The 14604-nt window shown below is 44.1% G+C and overlaps 1 protein-coding gene across 7 annotated transcripts in view; it reads right to left on the minus strand.

The window, feature by feature from the left end:
- Positions 1-249: 249 nt before the first annotated feature.
- The window catches only part of LOC104059592 (UDP-glucuronosyltransferase 1A1), a 31929-nt gene continuing 17574 nt past the window's right edge, over positions 250-14604 (minus strand). For 2 of the 7 annotated variants that reach the window (XM_054069985.1, XM_054069984.1), the window contains exons 2-5: positions 3981-4112; positions 3619-3706; positions 2598-2817; positions 251-1303 (exon numbers count right to left, since the gene is read on the minus strand). In XM_054069985.1, coding sequence (XP_053925960.1) covers positions 1006-1303; positions 2598-2817; positions 3619-3706; positions 3981-4112 — 738 coding nt within the window. In that variant the 3' untranslated portion in view covers positions 251-1005. Of the gene's footprint in view, positions 1304-2597; positions 2818-3618; positions 3707-3980; positions 4113-6050; positions 6972-8167; positions 9041-13373; positions 14288-14604 lie in introns of those variants that run through there. The other 5 variants (XM_054069987.1, XM_054069983.1, XM_009561283.2 and 2 more) reach the window with 5 other exon arrangements.

The following is a 14604-nucleotide window of genomic DNA, read 5'->3' on the forward strand; positions in this document are numbered from 1 at the left end:
CTGAATATTAACTTATATTTTAGGTCTTTTCTGACTTTTTCTATATGTTGTTTTCGGGCTTGAGACAGCCTCAGAAATTAACCTCTCAGCGAGGACCAAGGCACCAAGTAGTGAGATGGTAACGCTGAGAACTGACTTTTGTGCATTGAGGTGGCTGTCACACCACGGGGCAGGGAATGTGTCCCTTCCCCAGCTCTCTCTCCATGATCGAACAGGCGTCCGGCCCCATATGTCTCCATTATAAAACACAAGAGCCGCTATTGTTAGTATTGGGGATTTATTTATAGGACCGGGGTTTGGGTCTTTACCTGAGCATCACTTCAAAGAGTAGATCAGTTGGGTTTTGTAAACAATGCTTACAGAGATCTCATCACCTACCAGGTAAGCTCCAAACAATAGCACTCTACCTGATTGCGGGAACCTGAGTGAAACACCAGTGGGTTTACAACCACTTGCCTGCCAAAACCTTACTCGAGTTCAGGGCATTGTAAACACACACACAAAACCCATTTAAGATGTGCGTGTCTAGCTTGGCTTATGTGACGTGTATTGTCAGCGTATGACAACTGCCTCTTCTATACCAACAGATATACAAAGATTTCAAAGTGCTTGATAAACCTGACAGCCTTACACACGAGGAGGTGGTTCTCCTAAAGCCCTTGAAGCACAGTCTTACTGAAATCCCTTTACATTTCATATAGAGGTTAAAAAAAAAACTGTCACCATGAGTTCTTTGTACACAAAGACGTGGAAGTCAAGAGCCTTGGACTTCACACTAGTATCTTCCCAAGTGACTGAAGCACTCCTATCCCAATTATTTTCAAAACCCGATTCTTAATTAAAGGCAAAAATCATATCCGTGAAACAACCTCTCCCATGGTGCTAGTTTAAAGTGACTATTATTTCTCGACTGAAAGTTGGTGATTATTTCAATGAAATTTGAGATGTTCTCTGATCCTTCAGGTCTGGAGCGGAGGCTTTATCTCCTACCACTGGTTTCATCTGTTAGTGGGACTTTGATTTGATTGGCTTTCTTGTTCTTCCCTTCTTACAGCAGCACCTGCGGCAGCAGAACAGGCAGCACTTCAGGGAAATGAAGAGGGAGAGGAGGACCACGGCGAGGAGGAAGGCGATGACATCCAAGGAGTGGTACTGGATCCAGTTCAGGTCGTGAGCAGCGGGACGCAGGTGGGGCGCTCCTTTGTGTCTCATTACGAACTCCACCCAGTGCACAGCCAGGTCCAGGGGGTGGATGGGTCTGTCAAGATGAAGGTCTGAGAGACGCTGGACGTTCTCTTTGTACCTGTCAAGAAAAGATGTCGGGCGTTTTCAATCCCAAGAAAAAAGGGATGCGGCGTCAGTTGTCTGATGGCCCACTGGGGGCTTCTGTGGTGATTTCCCCCGACACCCACCATCCCAAGGAGAAGGAAAACAGTAATGATATGGGCCCAGAAAAGTGACAAAAGAAAAGAGGGAAAGGTATTGGAAAAGAAGAAAAAGAAAAAGCTTAGTCTGAGCTGTCAGCAAAATCTCTGGCTGAAATATGAGAATGGGTATAGAAAAGCTGTCCAGATGAAGATCAAGATGCATCATTATTATTATTATTATTATTAGCAGTAGTAGTAGTAGTATGGTGGTTGGGAATTAATGGCAGAAAGGTGCTGTTTTTCAGGAACACCATAGGGAAGAGGATACCAAGGCACGAGAGGCCCTGGCGAATGGCACCAGAGAAGAGGAGGGTGTCTCTAAAACCTCCCTTTTGCCGTGATGCCTTAAAACACCTCAGGCATGTTGGCTGCGATACTATGATATCTAGCAGAGTTCCCTGTACCACCTCAGCATATCTATGCATATTTTTCCTGGTCTGTGCTGGAATTGTCCAGCATTGCAGAGCCAGGCAGCAGCTGCCCGTGCTCATTACAGTTCCCTATGAGCGCTAGGTGGGGAAGATGACTAAGAAAACTGGTTTGTGAAATAAATGAGTGATAATAGCTAGGTTTAGTAAATCCTACCAGCTGGGAGGCAACGCGGTACAGGCTCTGGACTACACTGAGGCACTGACACTCATTTCCTCCCTCCTGCTGCTGTGCAGACAGCATCTCTGGGCAATCCTCATGCAATGAAAATCAGCCAGGCAGCTGAGCCCTTCGACCTTTCAGGTTCCCCACTGACTCATGTCACTGCTGACTGGGGAAACAAAAGCCGTTTGCCACATCTCCCTACACCGACTGCCTTTTAAACCACTTTGTGTCAAAGTCCTCAACATCACCGCCTGGTAAATTTGCCTTTAAGCAGGCGACACATCTTTTGTCACCTTGGTTTCTTCCACTGCACTTATACACCATCTTCTCTGATAACCTGCACCCTCTCAGATCAGCCAGTTCTTGTCACCTAAGGATTATAATCCCAGGCAGTGAGAACGGAGCTGCTACAGGGACAGGATGAGGTTAACCCAGGGCAAGCGTCAGCTTCTCAATGATGTAACATTGATATATAAGAAGGCATATAAGAACAGATTAGTATTCCGTTAAGCTGGAAGCTAGAGTGCTGGTGTTACACAACACTACAAGGAGAAAAGCTGTGCCTCTATTACTGACTTTTTATCATTAATAACTGCTTTCAGGGCGGTGGATATGTCCTTCGAAGTCATTTCAAGTATATTCAGTGTCAGTCCCGCTCCTCGTGACTCTACTCGCTTGGCGTTGTCCATCTGGTCTCCAAATAAAGGCATTACAAGCATTGGCACCGCATTGCATATGCCCTCGTAAATACCGTGTGAGCCTCCGTGGGTAATAAAGGCACGAGTCTTAGGGTGAGCTGCGGAGGAAAGAAAGACTTGCTTAGCCATTTAATTTGTTAAATCACAGTAACACATCTCTGGGGGAAAACTTGCACAAAAATGGCACTAGTAGGTGTAAATCAAGAACTTTGGGCTGTCATGTGTATCATTACTTATGGACAGACTTAGGGCTGCAGAGAACAGGACATTACAGGGGATTGAACAAACTGTGGGTTGTAGAGCTCTGTCTTGGCTTGAATAATCTCTAGAAAGCCTTGGATAATCCTCCAAAGCTTCTCAGATTTTAGGATGAAATCAGAGCCAAGTGAGGTTAAAGAAGATGTTATCATTTCTTGGTTTTTTACCATGTCTTTCATTTGCTGGCTTTGCAGATCTCGCATAGCTGAGCCCTGTTGTATTCCTGGTGACAGCATGTACTATTTCACCACTCGAAAAGCCCAACAACCTGTTGGGAAATGCTCACTCAGGGACCTTAAATTTTCTTTTCTGTCCAGTAGACAAAAACATGCCAAAACCCCACAGCTGGGTGTTGAGACTGACTAGCCAGAGATAAAGACCTCCCGTTTTTGACAGTAAGGGTGCTCAAATGTTGGAACACCTTTCCAAACAGTGTCGTTTCATGATTTGGCAATTTTGAAGGTGCAATAAGATCAGTTTCTAAAAGATGAGAAGCTCTTGTTCAAACAGGAAAAGCCGCGAGGAAGTCCTGTGACCCAGCGATACAGCGAGTCAGCACAGATGATGTTAATGGGGCCTTACAACAGCATTATCAGATTAAAAGAAACACGCTGGGATCACTCAAGGTATCTCAGACCTACCTAGAAGATCATTCTGTGGCAGCCATTTGAGAAGCTTTACGTTTTTCGGCAGGTTGGGGGGTACCTCTCCCGTGTAGCGCCACAAAACCTTTCAAGAGAAGTAAACGCAACGTCAGTTCTCAGCAACCGGCATCTTGCAGCTCCACAGCAGCTTTGAAAAGCACAGCTAAAAACATCCACGACGGACAAAAACTGCTCTGCCACGCAGAGCAGCTGGGGTGATAGTTCACTCTGGCATCAGGAAGCAGGAGAAAGAAGGAAGGGAGGAAGGATTGAACACGCTGAAAGCTGAAGGTAATCACGCACTGTGTTTGAAGACAGTGTTGAATTGGTGTGCGGGAAAGGGGAGAGGGAAACCATACCGTCTGAGGCACTGAGCCCAAGGCATCGGCGATTTCTTTGGCTTTCTTCATAGGGATCTCAGAGACCATGGAGCCCAGAGAGAAGACAATGATGCCATGTTCTCCAGAGGCGTTCACAATAGCTTCAAATTCCTGCCAACACAAAGCACACTCGTAGTCAGAATCCCTTCCATGTCATACGCTGTGATTTTTGTCACAATCCCAAAAAACTCGCCGGAAAGGCGGTAAAATGAGCACTCAACACAACAACAATGATGATCAGGAAAATCAGTTATCTATATGAAAATGGATCCCAGGAAAAAACATGGCCACAGGTGGTTGATTGAAGTTGTGAAGGCGCATGAGTATTTGGAGAACTGAGGCCTGAACTGAGATTCAGTGGAAAGAAGAAACAAAAGTCCTTTAAGACAGTCATGTAGCAAAGCCTGGCCGCTCGAAGACATTGGTTTCTGTGTAGTAAAAAAAAAGATGCTGTGGTGATACCCAGGTAAATGTGTTTTATTGTCACTTTTATTGCAAGTCAGATGCTCTGGACTCAGAGTTGATGCTCTTCTCTTCAGACCGTGCAGCTGCAAGATAGAATTAAGATTTTGAAAAGTGTTCTGACAGCAGATAGCTCTAATTTCTATCATCCGGATTTATTTAGCCTCCTTTGAGAATGATAATACTGAAACGCTGCCAAATTTTTATCTGTATTGTTTGTTTGATTTAAATAAAAGAAGACGAGGCGATCTGTCACCGGAATCCAAGAACAAAAGGATTTTGATAAAGCATAGAAACAGCTGAAGGCAGAGGCAAAAATCCTGTGCCGTAGAAAAATATTTGGTAAAGCCAGGGAAGGAGACACAAAACTGGAGAGAATTGTTGCAGGCATCAGAGTTAACTGAGTGGAATAAAAGGAACTAAATGTTCCCATAAGTCTGGGATAACATTGAAATGTTATCTCTATAGTCTGAGTGGATAACTAAGACTGACCACCTTAGTTTATGCTCCGTTATGCATTTTTGTGGCTGACCAGAGCGCTGTGGCCCTTCTCTTGGGGCTGGATCCCAAACAGAAGGAGCCATCGATGGTTTGGGGATAGCTGCACCTTGAACAGCAGACCTGATTCTCCCCTAGGGGCAAACAAGCTGAAACGTAACTCTCGTTTCAGGGCTTGGTTCTGCTTTACCAGATCTCTCTGAAGACAGGTTCTCCATTAAGGCGTTGTAGACATCTGGTTGGGAGCTCAGGGCTCACTTCTGCATACACTCACAGACATCTGGCAACTGCAAAGTCCTCCCCTAATTACAAATGTGCTTTTAGTTCAAAATTCTTTGGCAGTTCCTGTATTTAGTCCTATTTATTTTCTCTGGGACCAGCACATCAGTTTTACTCTGTTCTTTAAATGCTTTCGTGGGCCAAGTTCTGGCTTTCTGCTCAGAAACACCTCTACCATTACAAAACTTTCTGTAGCTTTGCTTCGGGAATAGGTGGGTCGTTTCACCGAGGATTTTTTAACCGGCATCTGCTTGTATCAGCACACGCACAACCTTTATGAAACACTGGACACTCACTGAAAAATAAGAGAAAATGCCAAGAACCAGGAGGATTTCTTAGTGGAAAACGGCTGATATCCCGTATTTATGAAATTTGGCATAGTTCAAGAAAAATAACAGTTGCAGTTCAGATCTGGGACAGTGCTTTACACAACCCAAGATCTCTTGCTGCTTCACTGTGCGGTGGGGATTTGATTCAGGTCAGCCACTGAATTGTCCTCAGAAGCATGATTTATCCTGCAGCATTACCCCAGCTAGCACCAAGTCTCGTAAACTGGTATACAGAAATAGACTCCTGGGAGCGGGCTGCTGGAAAATACCGAGGGGAAAAGCCCAGCTTTTTGTGCATGATTGTCTGGACACCTGAAGGTCTCCCACAAAACACTGCACTCCTCACTGCACAGGGATGCAGAGGCATGAAGTGCCTTCCTTAGCCACCTCCACTTCTCTTTCTCCTGGAGCTCCATCTCATGGTGAGAGCAAAGAGTGCAGAGCTATAGCTAAACTAGGGGAGGAAAAAAAGTTAACTAACCTGTGATAACGCTTTTTCCTGAGTGCAGCTTATGCCTCCGACCAAGATCATATTAGGCATTAGGGGCCTGGGGTACTCAAACACAAAGTCATATTTCATGAGCCAAATAGACGCGCGGCTGAACAGCTCAAGCACTGTTGCCTCTTGTTGGAGGAATTCTTTGATCAAGCGATCATAAGGTGAATAAAGAAAGCTGCAAGCCAGGGAACTGCTCAGGCTAGCTACGAGATTGCCTGCACGCTGGAGGAACGCCATGCGGTCCGTGTAGCGAGTGAAGAACCTAGGAACGTAAGAGGGAGGATTTGGGCAGAGGGTGGCGTGGAAGTCTAGGCTGCACGGCAGTCCCCGTACGAGGTACACAGAAGGTAGGGAGAGATGCTCAGCCACTATCTGTCCACATGGAAAATAAGGATCCATAAAGACAGCATCGAATTTGCTTTCTTCAAGGTATTCAATCAACTCTTTGTCGGACAGAAGGCGTTTGCAGGAATCAAAGAACATGTTTGAAATATTTGCCATTTTTGAGAATTTTTCCAAGAAGGGCTGAGGTGTGAAACTCCTATGCCCCAGATTTTTAAATTCTCCCTCCACGTACTCCTTGGTGTAAGGCACAGAGTATGTTTTCAAAGTATAAAGCACCGATGAATCTATCCGCAAATTTATCTCTGGTGCGAGCACCACGATTGCATGTCCTCTCTGTCTGAGCCGCTCCACAATCGGACGCATGCTGAGCCAGTGGCTGCCATCGATAGTTACCACCAAAAGCCTTCTGCCATCAGAAAAAGTCCACAGGAGCAAGAAAAACACAACGCAGGAGACAAGAGAGGTAAATCCTGGATTTGAAGAAGCCATTTTCCTTGTGTGGTCAGCAAAGTTGTCAACAGCTGCAAAACTGTTGCAGGGGGACGAGGAATGAAACATGGAGTACTTTGCACTTTAGTCTTAAGGTAAGTGTTTAATTTTTAACGGACTGTATGTTTGTTGGGCAGAAATTAGGATAATTTTTAACTGTGGGTAAAGCAACAGGGAGTGCAAGGTAAAGCCACGTTTGAACTAAAGGATTCAAACGCTCGAGGAAGGAGTATCAAGGCAACTGGCGGTGTGTTGTGCTGAAAGGCGGAACAGAGTCATGAATGGGAGGGCCCTGACAGAGCCATCACTATCTTATTAACACCCAGCTAATGATTAACTCCCTGCCTTGAGTCTGCTCAGCTGAGTGGACACAAAATTTGGAACAAAAGTCTCACCTTTGGACTACCCTGCACTCTTGGAGTCTAAGCAAGAGGCAATGATTACAGCGATTTGATACAGAGGGGGTTGAAAAGGTTTATCTTCAGATTTGTAGTAGTTATCAGGGTGAAAGCCCTGACTCCACAGTAGTAAAGGTGATGCAAGCTCAGTGATAACTTCTGCTATTGCAATACCACTGCACTCTGAAAAAACAAAACAATTGGCACTTGCACTATTTACACAGCCATTAGGGAGATATAAACAAGCGAGGGAGGGAGGGTAGGTAAGTACAATCCTGAAGGCTTCTTTTATCTAATCGTCTTCTTATATGCTATCCGACACAGCTTCTTACACAAATTCAGAGGCAAAAGTGCTCCCTTTACCATCTTTGATTGCGTACCTCTGGTTTGGGGTTATTTACTCACATTATCAACCTCTACGGCACACTGTAAGTGCCTGGGTATGCACATAGAGTTAGTTCCACATTTCCTTTCATCCCATCAAGTCTGCAATTAATCAGTATTCTGCAACTGTTAGGGATATTGAATCATATGACCTAGAATTATTTTTTTCATGTATCTAGATGCAGCCAGGCCATGATTGTCTAATATTATAGTGTTATGCTTACAACAAGCTAAGCGATACCCAGGCAGCGACACAGCTTAGGCAACTTCACCTGACCTCTCCTGGAGAGAAATTCTACAGCTACTTGCAGTGCAAGTCTTGTGAACATCTAGCAGAGCCCGAGGTTCCCACTTCCAAATCACGCCATCCAGATCACACATTGGCTCAAGCACAAATACTACTAGAGGAAGTACTTAACATAAGCAAATCTTAAATAATCACTAATAAATGCGATAATGCCCTCAACGTATGCAATGACAAACCTGTGATAACTGCTGCTTCTGCTTACAGTTGATGCCTCCAATATAGACCATATTTGGCATTATTGGGCGTGGATACTCAAAAACAAAGTCATATCTCATCAGCCAAATGGATGCTTTGCTAAACAGTTCCAATACCATTACTTCTCTCTGAAGAAACTCAGAAGCTAAGTTCTCATATTTTATGTAAAACAGATAGCAAAGCAACTGCTCTGAAAATCCAGCCAGGAGGTTCTTCACACGCTCCATAAATGTCATGCGATCCGTATTGGTTGTGAAATCCCTCGGCACGTAAGAAAAAGGACTGGGACACTGGGTGGCCTTGTAGTCTAAGGTACATGGAAGACCACGCATGAAGTATACCGAAGGGAGGGAGAGATATTCTGCAATAATCGGTCCACAGGGCAACACAGGATCCATCATAATGGCATCAAATTTGCTGTCACGGAGATAATTCATTAGTTCTTCGTCATGTAAGAGCTGCCGACAAGCTGAAGAGAACATGTTGGTCAGATCTGATATATTGCTGAGTAAAATTGTAATTTTTTCTAGAAGGGGATGGTTATCAAAACTTTTTTCACCGATGGAATTGTAGAATCTATCCACAAACTCCTGTGTGTAAGGCACAGAGTATGTTTTGATGGTGAAAGATTGTGAGCTTTTCATGAGCAAAGAGGCTTCAGGAATCACTGCAACGATTTCGTGCCCCCTCTCCCAGAGTTCTTCCAGAACCACACGCATGCTCAGCCAGTGACTTCCATCCTGAGGCACAACCAAGAGCTTCCCTCCTTCTGCCAGACTCCAGAAAGAAAGAAAAAGAACAAGCGCAGTGTGTATCTGGTACCTCCACATAACTGTCATGGGTCTGTCGGCAGGAAAAGACGTAAACTGGTCCTTCTTGATTCTTTCAAGCAGCATATGAAAGCAAAAAGTAGCCGCACCTCATTTATAACTTGATAGTCTTCCATACAAATTGTTTGCTAAGAGAGGTTGAGCTCAAAGATCACATTAAATAGTGATAAGAGCATTGATAAGAGTGCTATCAAGGGATTTAAAGCAAGAAGCATTTCCACGCGTTATCGGAAATCATTCAGAAAAACAGAATTACATTGACAAAAAAGACCTGAACTTCCAACTTGCTCTTACATCTTTGCTCAAAAAGGTGCCTAGAGTTCACATAGGATGGCAAACATGAGCCAGCACACCAAGTTCTGGTGTCACCAAAGTTTGAGTAACATATTAACGAAACAACTTCTATATATAAAAAATAACGCAGCAGAATATGTGCCCCTTGCTTAAGAGGGGCCATAAGAGTTCATAGGAGAGAATCTCCATGCCAAATGTCTTTTTGAAAGCAATGATGCAGCAGAATATGTAGTCCTTGCTGCTCAAGAGGGACCATAAGAGTTCATAGGAGAGAGGCTACAGACCAAACATTTTTGAAAGTTCTTAATAACAGCTACTGGTCAAAAGTAACCACCAGGAAAGTGGTGGAGTCCCCTGGAGGTATGAAAGAAAATGTGTAGATGTGGCACTTCGTGACACATTTTAGTAGGTATGGTGGTGTTGGGGCTGGCAGTTGAACTTGATGATCTTAGAGGCCTTTTCCAACCTTAACAGTTCTATGATTCTAAGTTACAAAGGCTTGGCTGTGGTACAATCCAAAGGGAAGCCCACACTTCTGTCCTTGTTACCAGAAGGGGAAAACAGAGTTTCTGAACTGCTTCTGCGTGTGCTATGATAAGATTTTTAAGCCAAGAAAAACCCCAAACCACATTGTAAGTCCAGTTCTCTATAACACACGACCGCAGCCTACAGCTACTTGATGGAGAATAAGGATGAAGGATCCAAACTTTTCTGAGTAGGAGTAAATCGTCTAATAAGGGCCACAAATGGCAGTTTGAGAAATTCCAACTGAACATTCAGAAAAAGCTTTTTACCTCTTTGGTTTTGAAAGTTTGCCTGAGTAACAGCATGGCTGAAGTGATCTGATGTGAAAGACAGTCCCACTCCAAGGACTTATTTAGGTATCAGGTTGATCTGAATGGGACTTAAGTGCTTAATTATTCTTGAGAACCTGGGTTGAAGCTGCAGCAAATGATGCAACAGAAACCCAGTGGGTAGATGGGTGAATGAAATAAGCACTATAAACAAAGCAACGTCCTTAGATAGGGAGAACATGCAAAGGCACATGAAAACTTGTTAAGAGATAAACCTGGAAAAGTGGATATCAGCAGTCTGTGCTTAAAAGAAGTGCCTGACAAAGCGGATCTGATCTGCTTTTAGGATATACTTCATGGAAAAGGAAAAGGTGGATGACAGAAGTTTGACAAACGCAAAATAAGATACAGGAACAGCAGCTGAAAAAGATCAATTGCGGGCTGGAAAAGAGAGAATAGTTTAGATCCCCAACTCATTGGAGAGAGCTCCGAATGGCTTCTTCATGCAGTGCAGCAGCCTGGGTTGTCTTGGCACAGGTAAGAGTGATAGGAAATTTGCTTCATTAAATGATTACCTTTGCCAAAGGTACCTGGGTGTGATGATAAGCACGTTCCAAGGCTAAGACTATCCCAAAAAGTTTATTTTGACAAGAGGTTCTCCATGTGGCAACTTAAAAAAGGTTTTTCTCATAAGCCATTCTCAGGACAGCAAGAACAACTGTAATGATTAAGAAAACTGCATTAAAGTGGATGGAGTTTCAGATATCAACACAGTCCCATTCTGCAGCCTGTTCACTCAAATCTTTCCAGTGAGTTGATATTAAATGACCGAAAAGTAAAGGAGGTGCACAGAAGGTATTCTCATGAGCCAGAGAATAGCTGCAACCCCTATGTTTGCGTGTTTTCATGTTTTGGCGACAAAGAGGAAACGATCACAGAATCACAGAATCACAAGGTTGGAAAGGACCCATTGGATCATCGAGTCCAACCATTCCTAACACTCCCTAAACCATGTCCCTAAGCACTTCATCCACCAACAAGGCGACACAGCATCACGCGTGCCCTAAGGTGGCAGCAGACACCCGGGTAGGAAGTTAACCCCCCAGCTGTTAGACTGTGCTAACCCATAATGGTCCCTCAAATGTCACATTTCACATATCGTAAATTCCAGGTAGACTTTGAGTTCTGCTAACATTTCAACCAATCGTGTATTATCTGTGTAATACTAGTATTTAATACTACAAAGCAACATTAAAGAGGTAATAAAAGAAAAAGCCCCTTAAGGCTAATGGCAGGTTCATAAGGGTTCAAAAGCTGTGCCGCTGGATTTCGAACAACACACACCATTTTATGTTTATATGAGTCCAGAGACCGAAGTCCACAAGTTCAGCTCATTCCAAAGTTAAGGGTGAAGTGAGATATCTACCAGGAGAGAGTAAAGATAAAGTACAGAGTTGAGTGTCAAGGCTGAACACTGGAGAGGGTACAGTGAATATCTCCAGGTAGGTCAACTCGTGATTACCTCTTTTGTAATTCTACAAGTCCTAGCAGGCAGAATGTACCTCTTATTAACCACCCACATCCTTTGTAAATTCATAGCTTTTGACTACAAAAAAAAATTTGCTGGTGTTGAGAGGCAATACTGGGTTTTGATCCTGGTGTGAAAAAGCACTCCCTTTTGTTTGCTTTAAGGTTGCTGCTCCCTCATTTCCATGTAAGCCATAGGTCAAATACTGGGAGAAACTGCATATCAGCTCCCGTTTCACCTTTCCTACACTTTTCAGGGTATTATAGACCTCTGTCACGAACCTGCTGGCACAGTTCTTTTCATCACTTTATCTATGCAGTTCATTCCATCTCTGCTTTTCTGGACTGAGTGCCAAGTTTGAATCCTCTTCAAAAACGCTTCAATTTTACAGTGTGAGGGTCGGCTTTTTCTAAAAAATAAGCTCTATTTCAGTGTTTTGCATATTCAAGATCTGAAAAACATAACAGAATCATAGAGAATCATAGAATGGTTTGAGTTGGAAGGGATCTTAAAGATCACCCAGTTCCAACCCCACTGCTGTGAGGAGGGACACCTTCCACTAGACCAGGCTGCTCAAGGCCCCATCCAACCTGGCCTTGAAGAAAAACTGAAGCTATGAGGTTGTTCTGCAAACCACAAAATATATTTAAATACACATTTTAAAATAGCAATCTGAAATAAATCCCACATTCATTTTATAAGAATAAAGTCACCTAATATATACTCTATTTTTATTATGCCAGTGGATGCTTCAAAGATAGGGCATCACTGGCCTGGGATATGCAAAAAGAATGCTAAAAGCTGAAAAAATGGGCCAACAGGAGCATCAAGAAGGTCAGCAAAGGCAAAAGCTGCTGGGATAGAACAACCCCATGCCACAGGACAAGCTGCACTCCAGCTGCACAGAAAGCAACTCTGTAGAAAATGACCTGGGGTTCTTTGTGGAAAATAAAAGTTGAATATGAGTCAGTGATGTGCCCTTGCATCCACGGAGGCGATAATATCCTGGGCTGTATAAGCAAGAGTGCAGTCAGCAGGCTGAGGGAGGTGATCCTTCCCTTCTGTTCAGCAACTAGGAAACAGCTGAAGACACGGAACCAGTTTGGGGCTCTCCAGTAGAAGAAACTGATGTGCTGGAGCAAGTCTAGCGAAAGCCAAGAAGACGGTTAGGAGTAGGAGACTGACGTACAAAAAAGAGCTGAGAAAGATGAGCTTGCTCAGGATTCAGAAGAGAAGGCTAACAGGAGATCTTATTGCTGTTTTCAACTCCCTTAGCAGGAGGGCATGTGGAAGACCTTCCAAATGAAAGTATTTTATGAGTCTATGACATAGAGAATACTTCTTTAAATGAAAGAAGACAGGCATGTAGAGGAAATCAGCAATGACAAGCTGGTCAGAAGGATAACTGAATGTCTCTTTAGATGAAAGTCTGCCTTGCACCACATCAACAGCCCTGAGTGAAGAGGCGCTGAACAATCTGCCCTAATGTCAAAGCTGGCTTCGAGCCGAGCCATGAGACCAATGCGGAGTTTCCCGGAGCTAATTCCATACACATCTTTATACTGTGATATTCAGATGCCTTCAAAGAAACAAGTACTGGCACCTCTCTGAAAAGCAAAAGCAGTTAGAAACCCTTCTACTGTCACCCACAGAAAGACGGCTTCTAACAAAAACTGGTTATAAATTTTCAGAGTATGTAAAAGTATACAAGACCGAGAAGGAAAAACAGAGTATGACCCACCTGAGGCAGCTTCTTGTGAACACAGTTTACTCCACTAACCAGTATCATGTTGGGCATCAATGGTCTTGGATAGTGAAAAATAAAGTCTAGCTTAATAAGCCAAATGGAAGCCTGCCGAAAGAGATCCACCACAGTCACATCCCGCTGGAGGAACTCAGATGCCAGTTGTGAGTACAATTGAAAGAAATAATCGCAGAGAAAATAATTTGGGAAGTCAAAGATTATATTCTTCACCCGCTGGAGAAAGTTCATGTGGTCTGTGAGGTCTGTAAATGCCCTGGGGACATAAGAAGGAGGATTTGGACACTGGGTGGCTTCATATTCTAAACCACATGGCAGTTGCTGCAAATAGAAGATGGAAGGGAGTGAAAGATGCTCAGCCAGGATCTGCCCGCAGGGTAGTATAGGATCTGTAAAGACAGCATCAAACTTTTTCTCCTCCAGATATCGGACAAGCTCCTTGTTGTGGAGTAAGTGGCTGCAGGTAGCCAGGAAGATGGCAGAAACATTTTTCATTCCTTGATAAGTTATAAGAAACCTTTCCACAAAAGATCCTTCTCGAAATGAATTGTTGATAGTTGTCTGGTAACAGTGATTCAGCTCTTCCTGTGTGAAAGGGACTGGGTACAGTTTCAGAACAAAATTCTCTGATGGCTTGATGTGTAGCCTTATCTCGGGTGCAACGACGACTATTTCATGTCCCTTCTGGTGGAGACTATCCAGCACCTCCCGCATGCTGAGCCAGTGACTCCCATCCACCGGCACCACCAGCAGCTTCCCACCAGCAGCCAAACGGAGCACGGACAAGAGCAGAACCAGCGTCACCGAGACTCGTGGGTGAGCACTGAGCACCGGGGCCATTGCTGCAAAAATCTGGTGACTGCCCAGAAGAACACCACTGGTGGCACTGAAGCTAGACTACCGGTTCTGCACTTTTAAGCAATCTGTGTGTGCTACAGCCTACCTTTGACCGTCGGAGGTATTTGCCACGTGGTAAATGTGTAATCATTCCTTTGATAAAAGGCTGGATAACAAGCAAGAAAGTTCAGCAGTGTATCTGTGCAAGTGGTAGAAGTGGTGGGTGCACCAGATAAGCCCCTCTGTTCCTACCAGAAAAGCTTTGGCAGCTCTGCTGCCTCTGAGCAGGATCTGCCAAGCCATCCACAGCTCCTTCAGGCTCTTTGAGACCCATTTTCTTCACAGATCTCACACTGCCACCGCCAAGGTAGGG

The sequence above is a fragment of the Cuculus canorus genome, chromosome 6 (assembly GCF_017976375.1).
Source record: "Cuculus canorus isolate bCucCan1 chromosome 6, bCucCan1.pri, whole genome shotgun sequence".
NCBI lineage: Eukaryota > Metazoa > Chordata > Aves > Cuculiformes > Cuculidae > Cuculus > Cuculus canorus.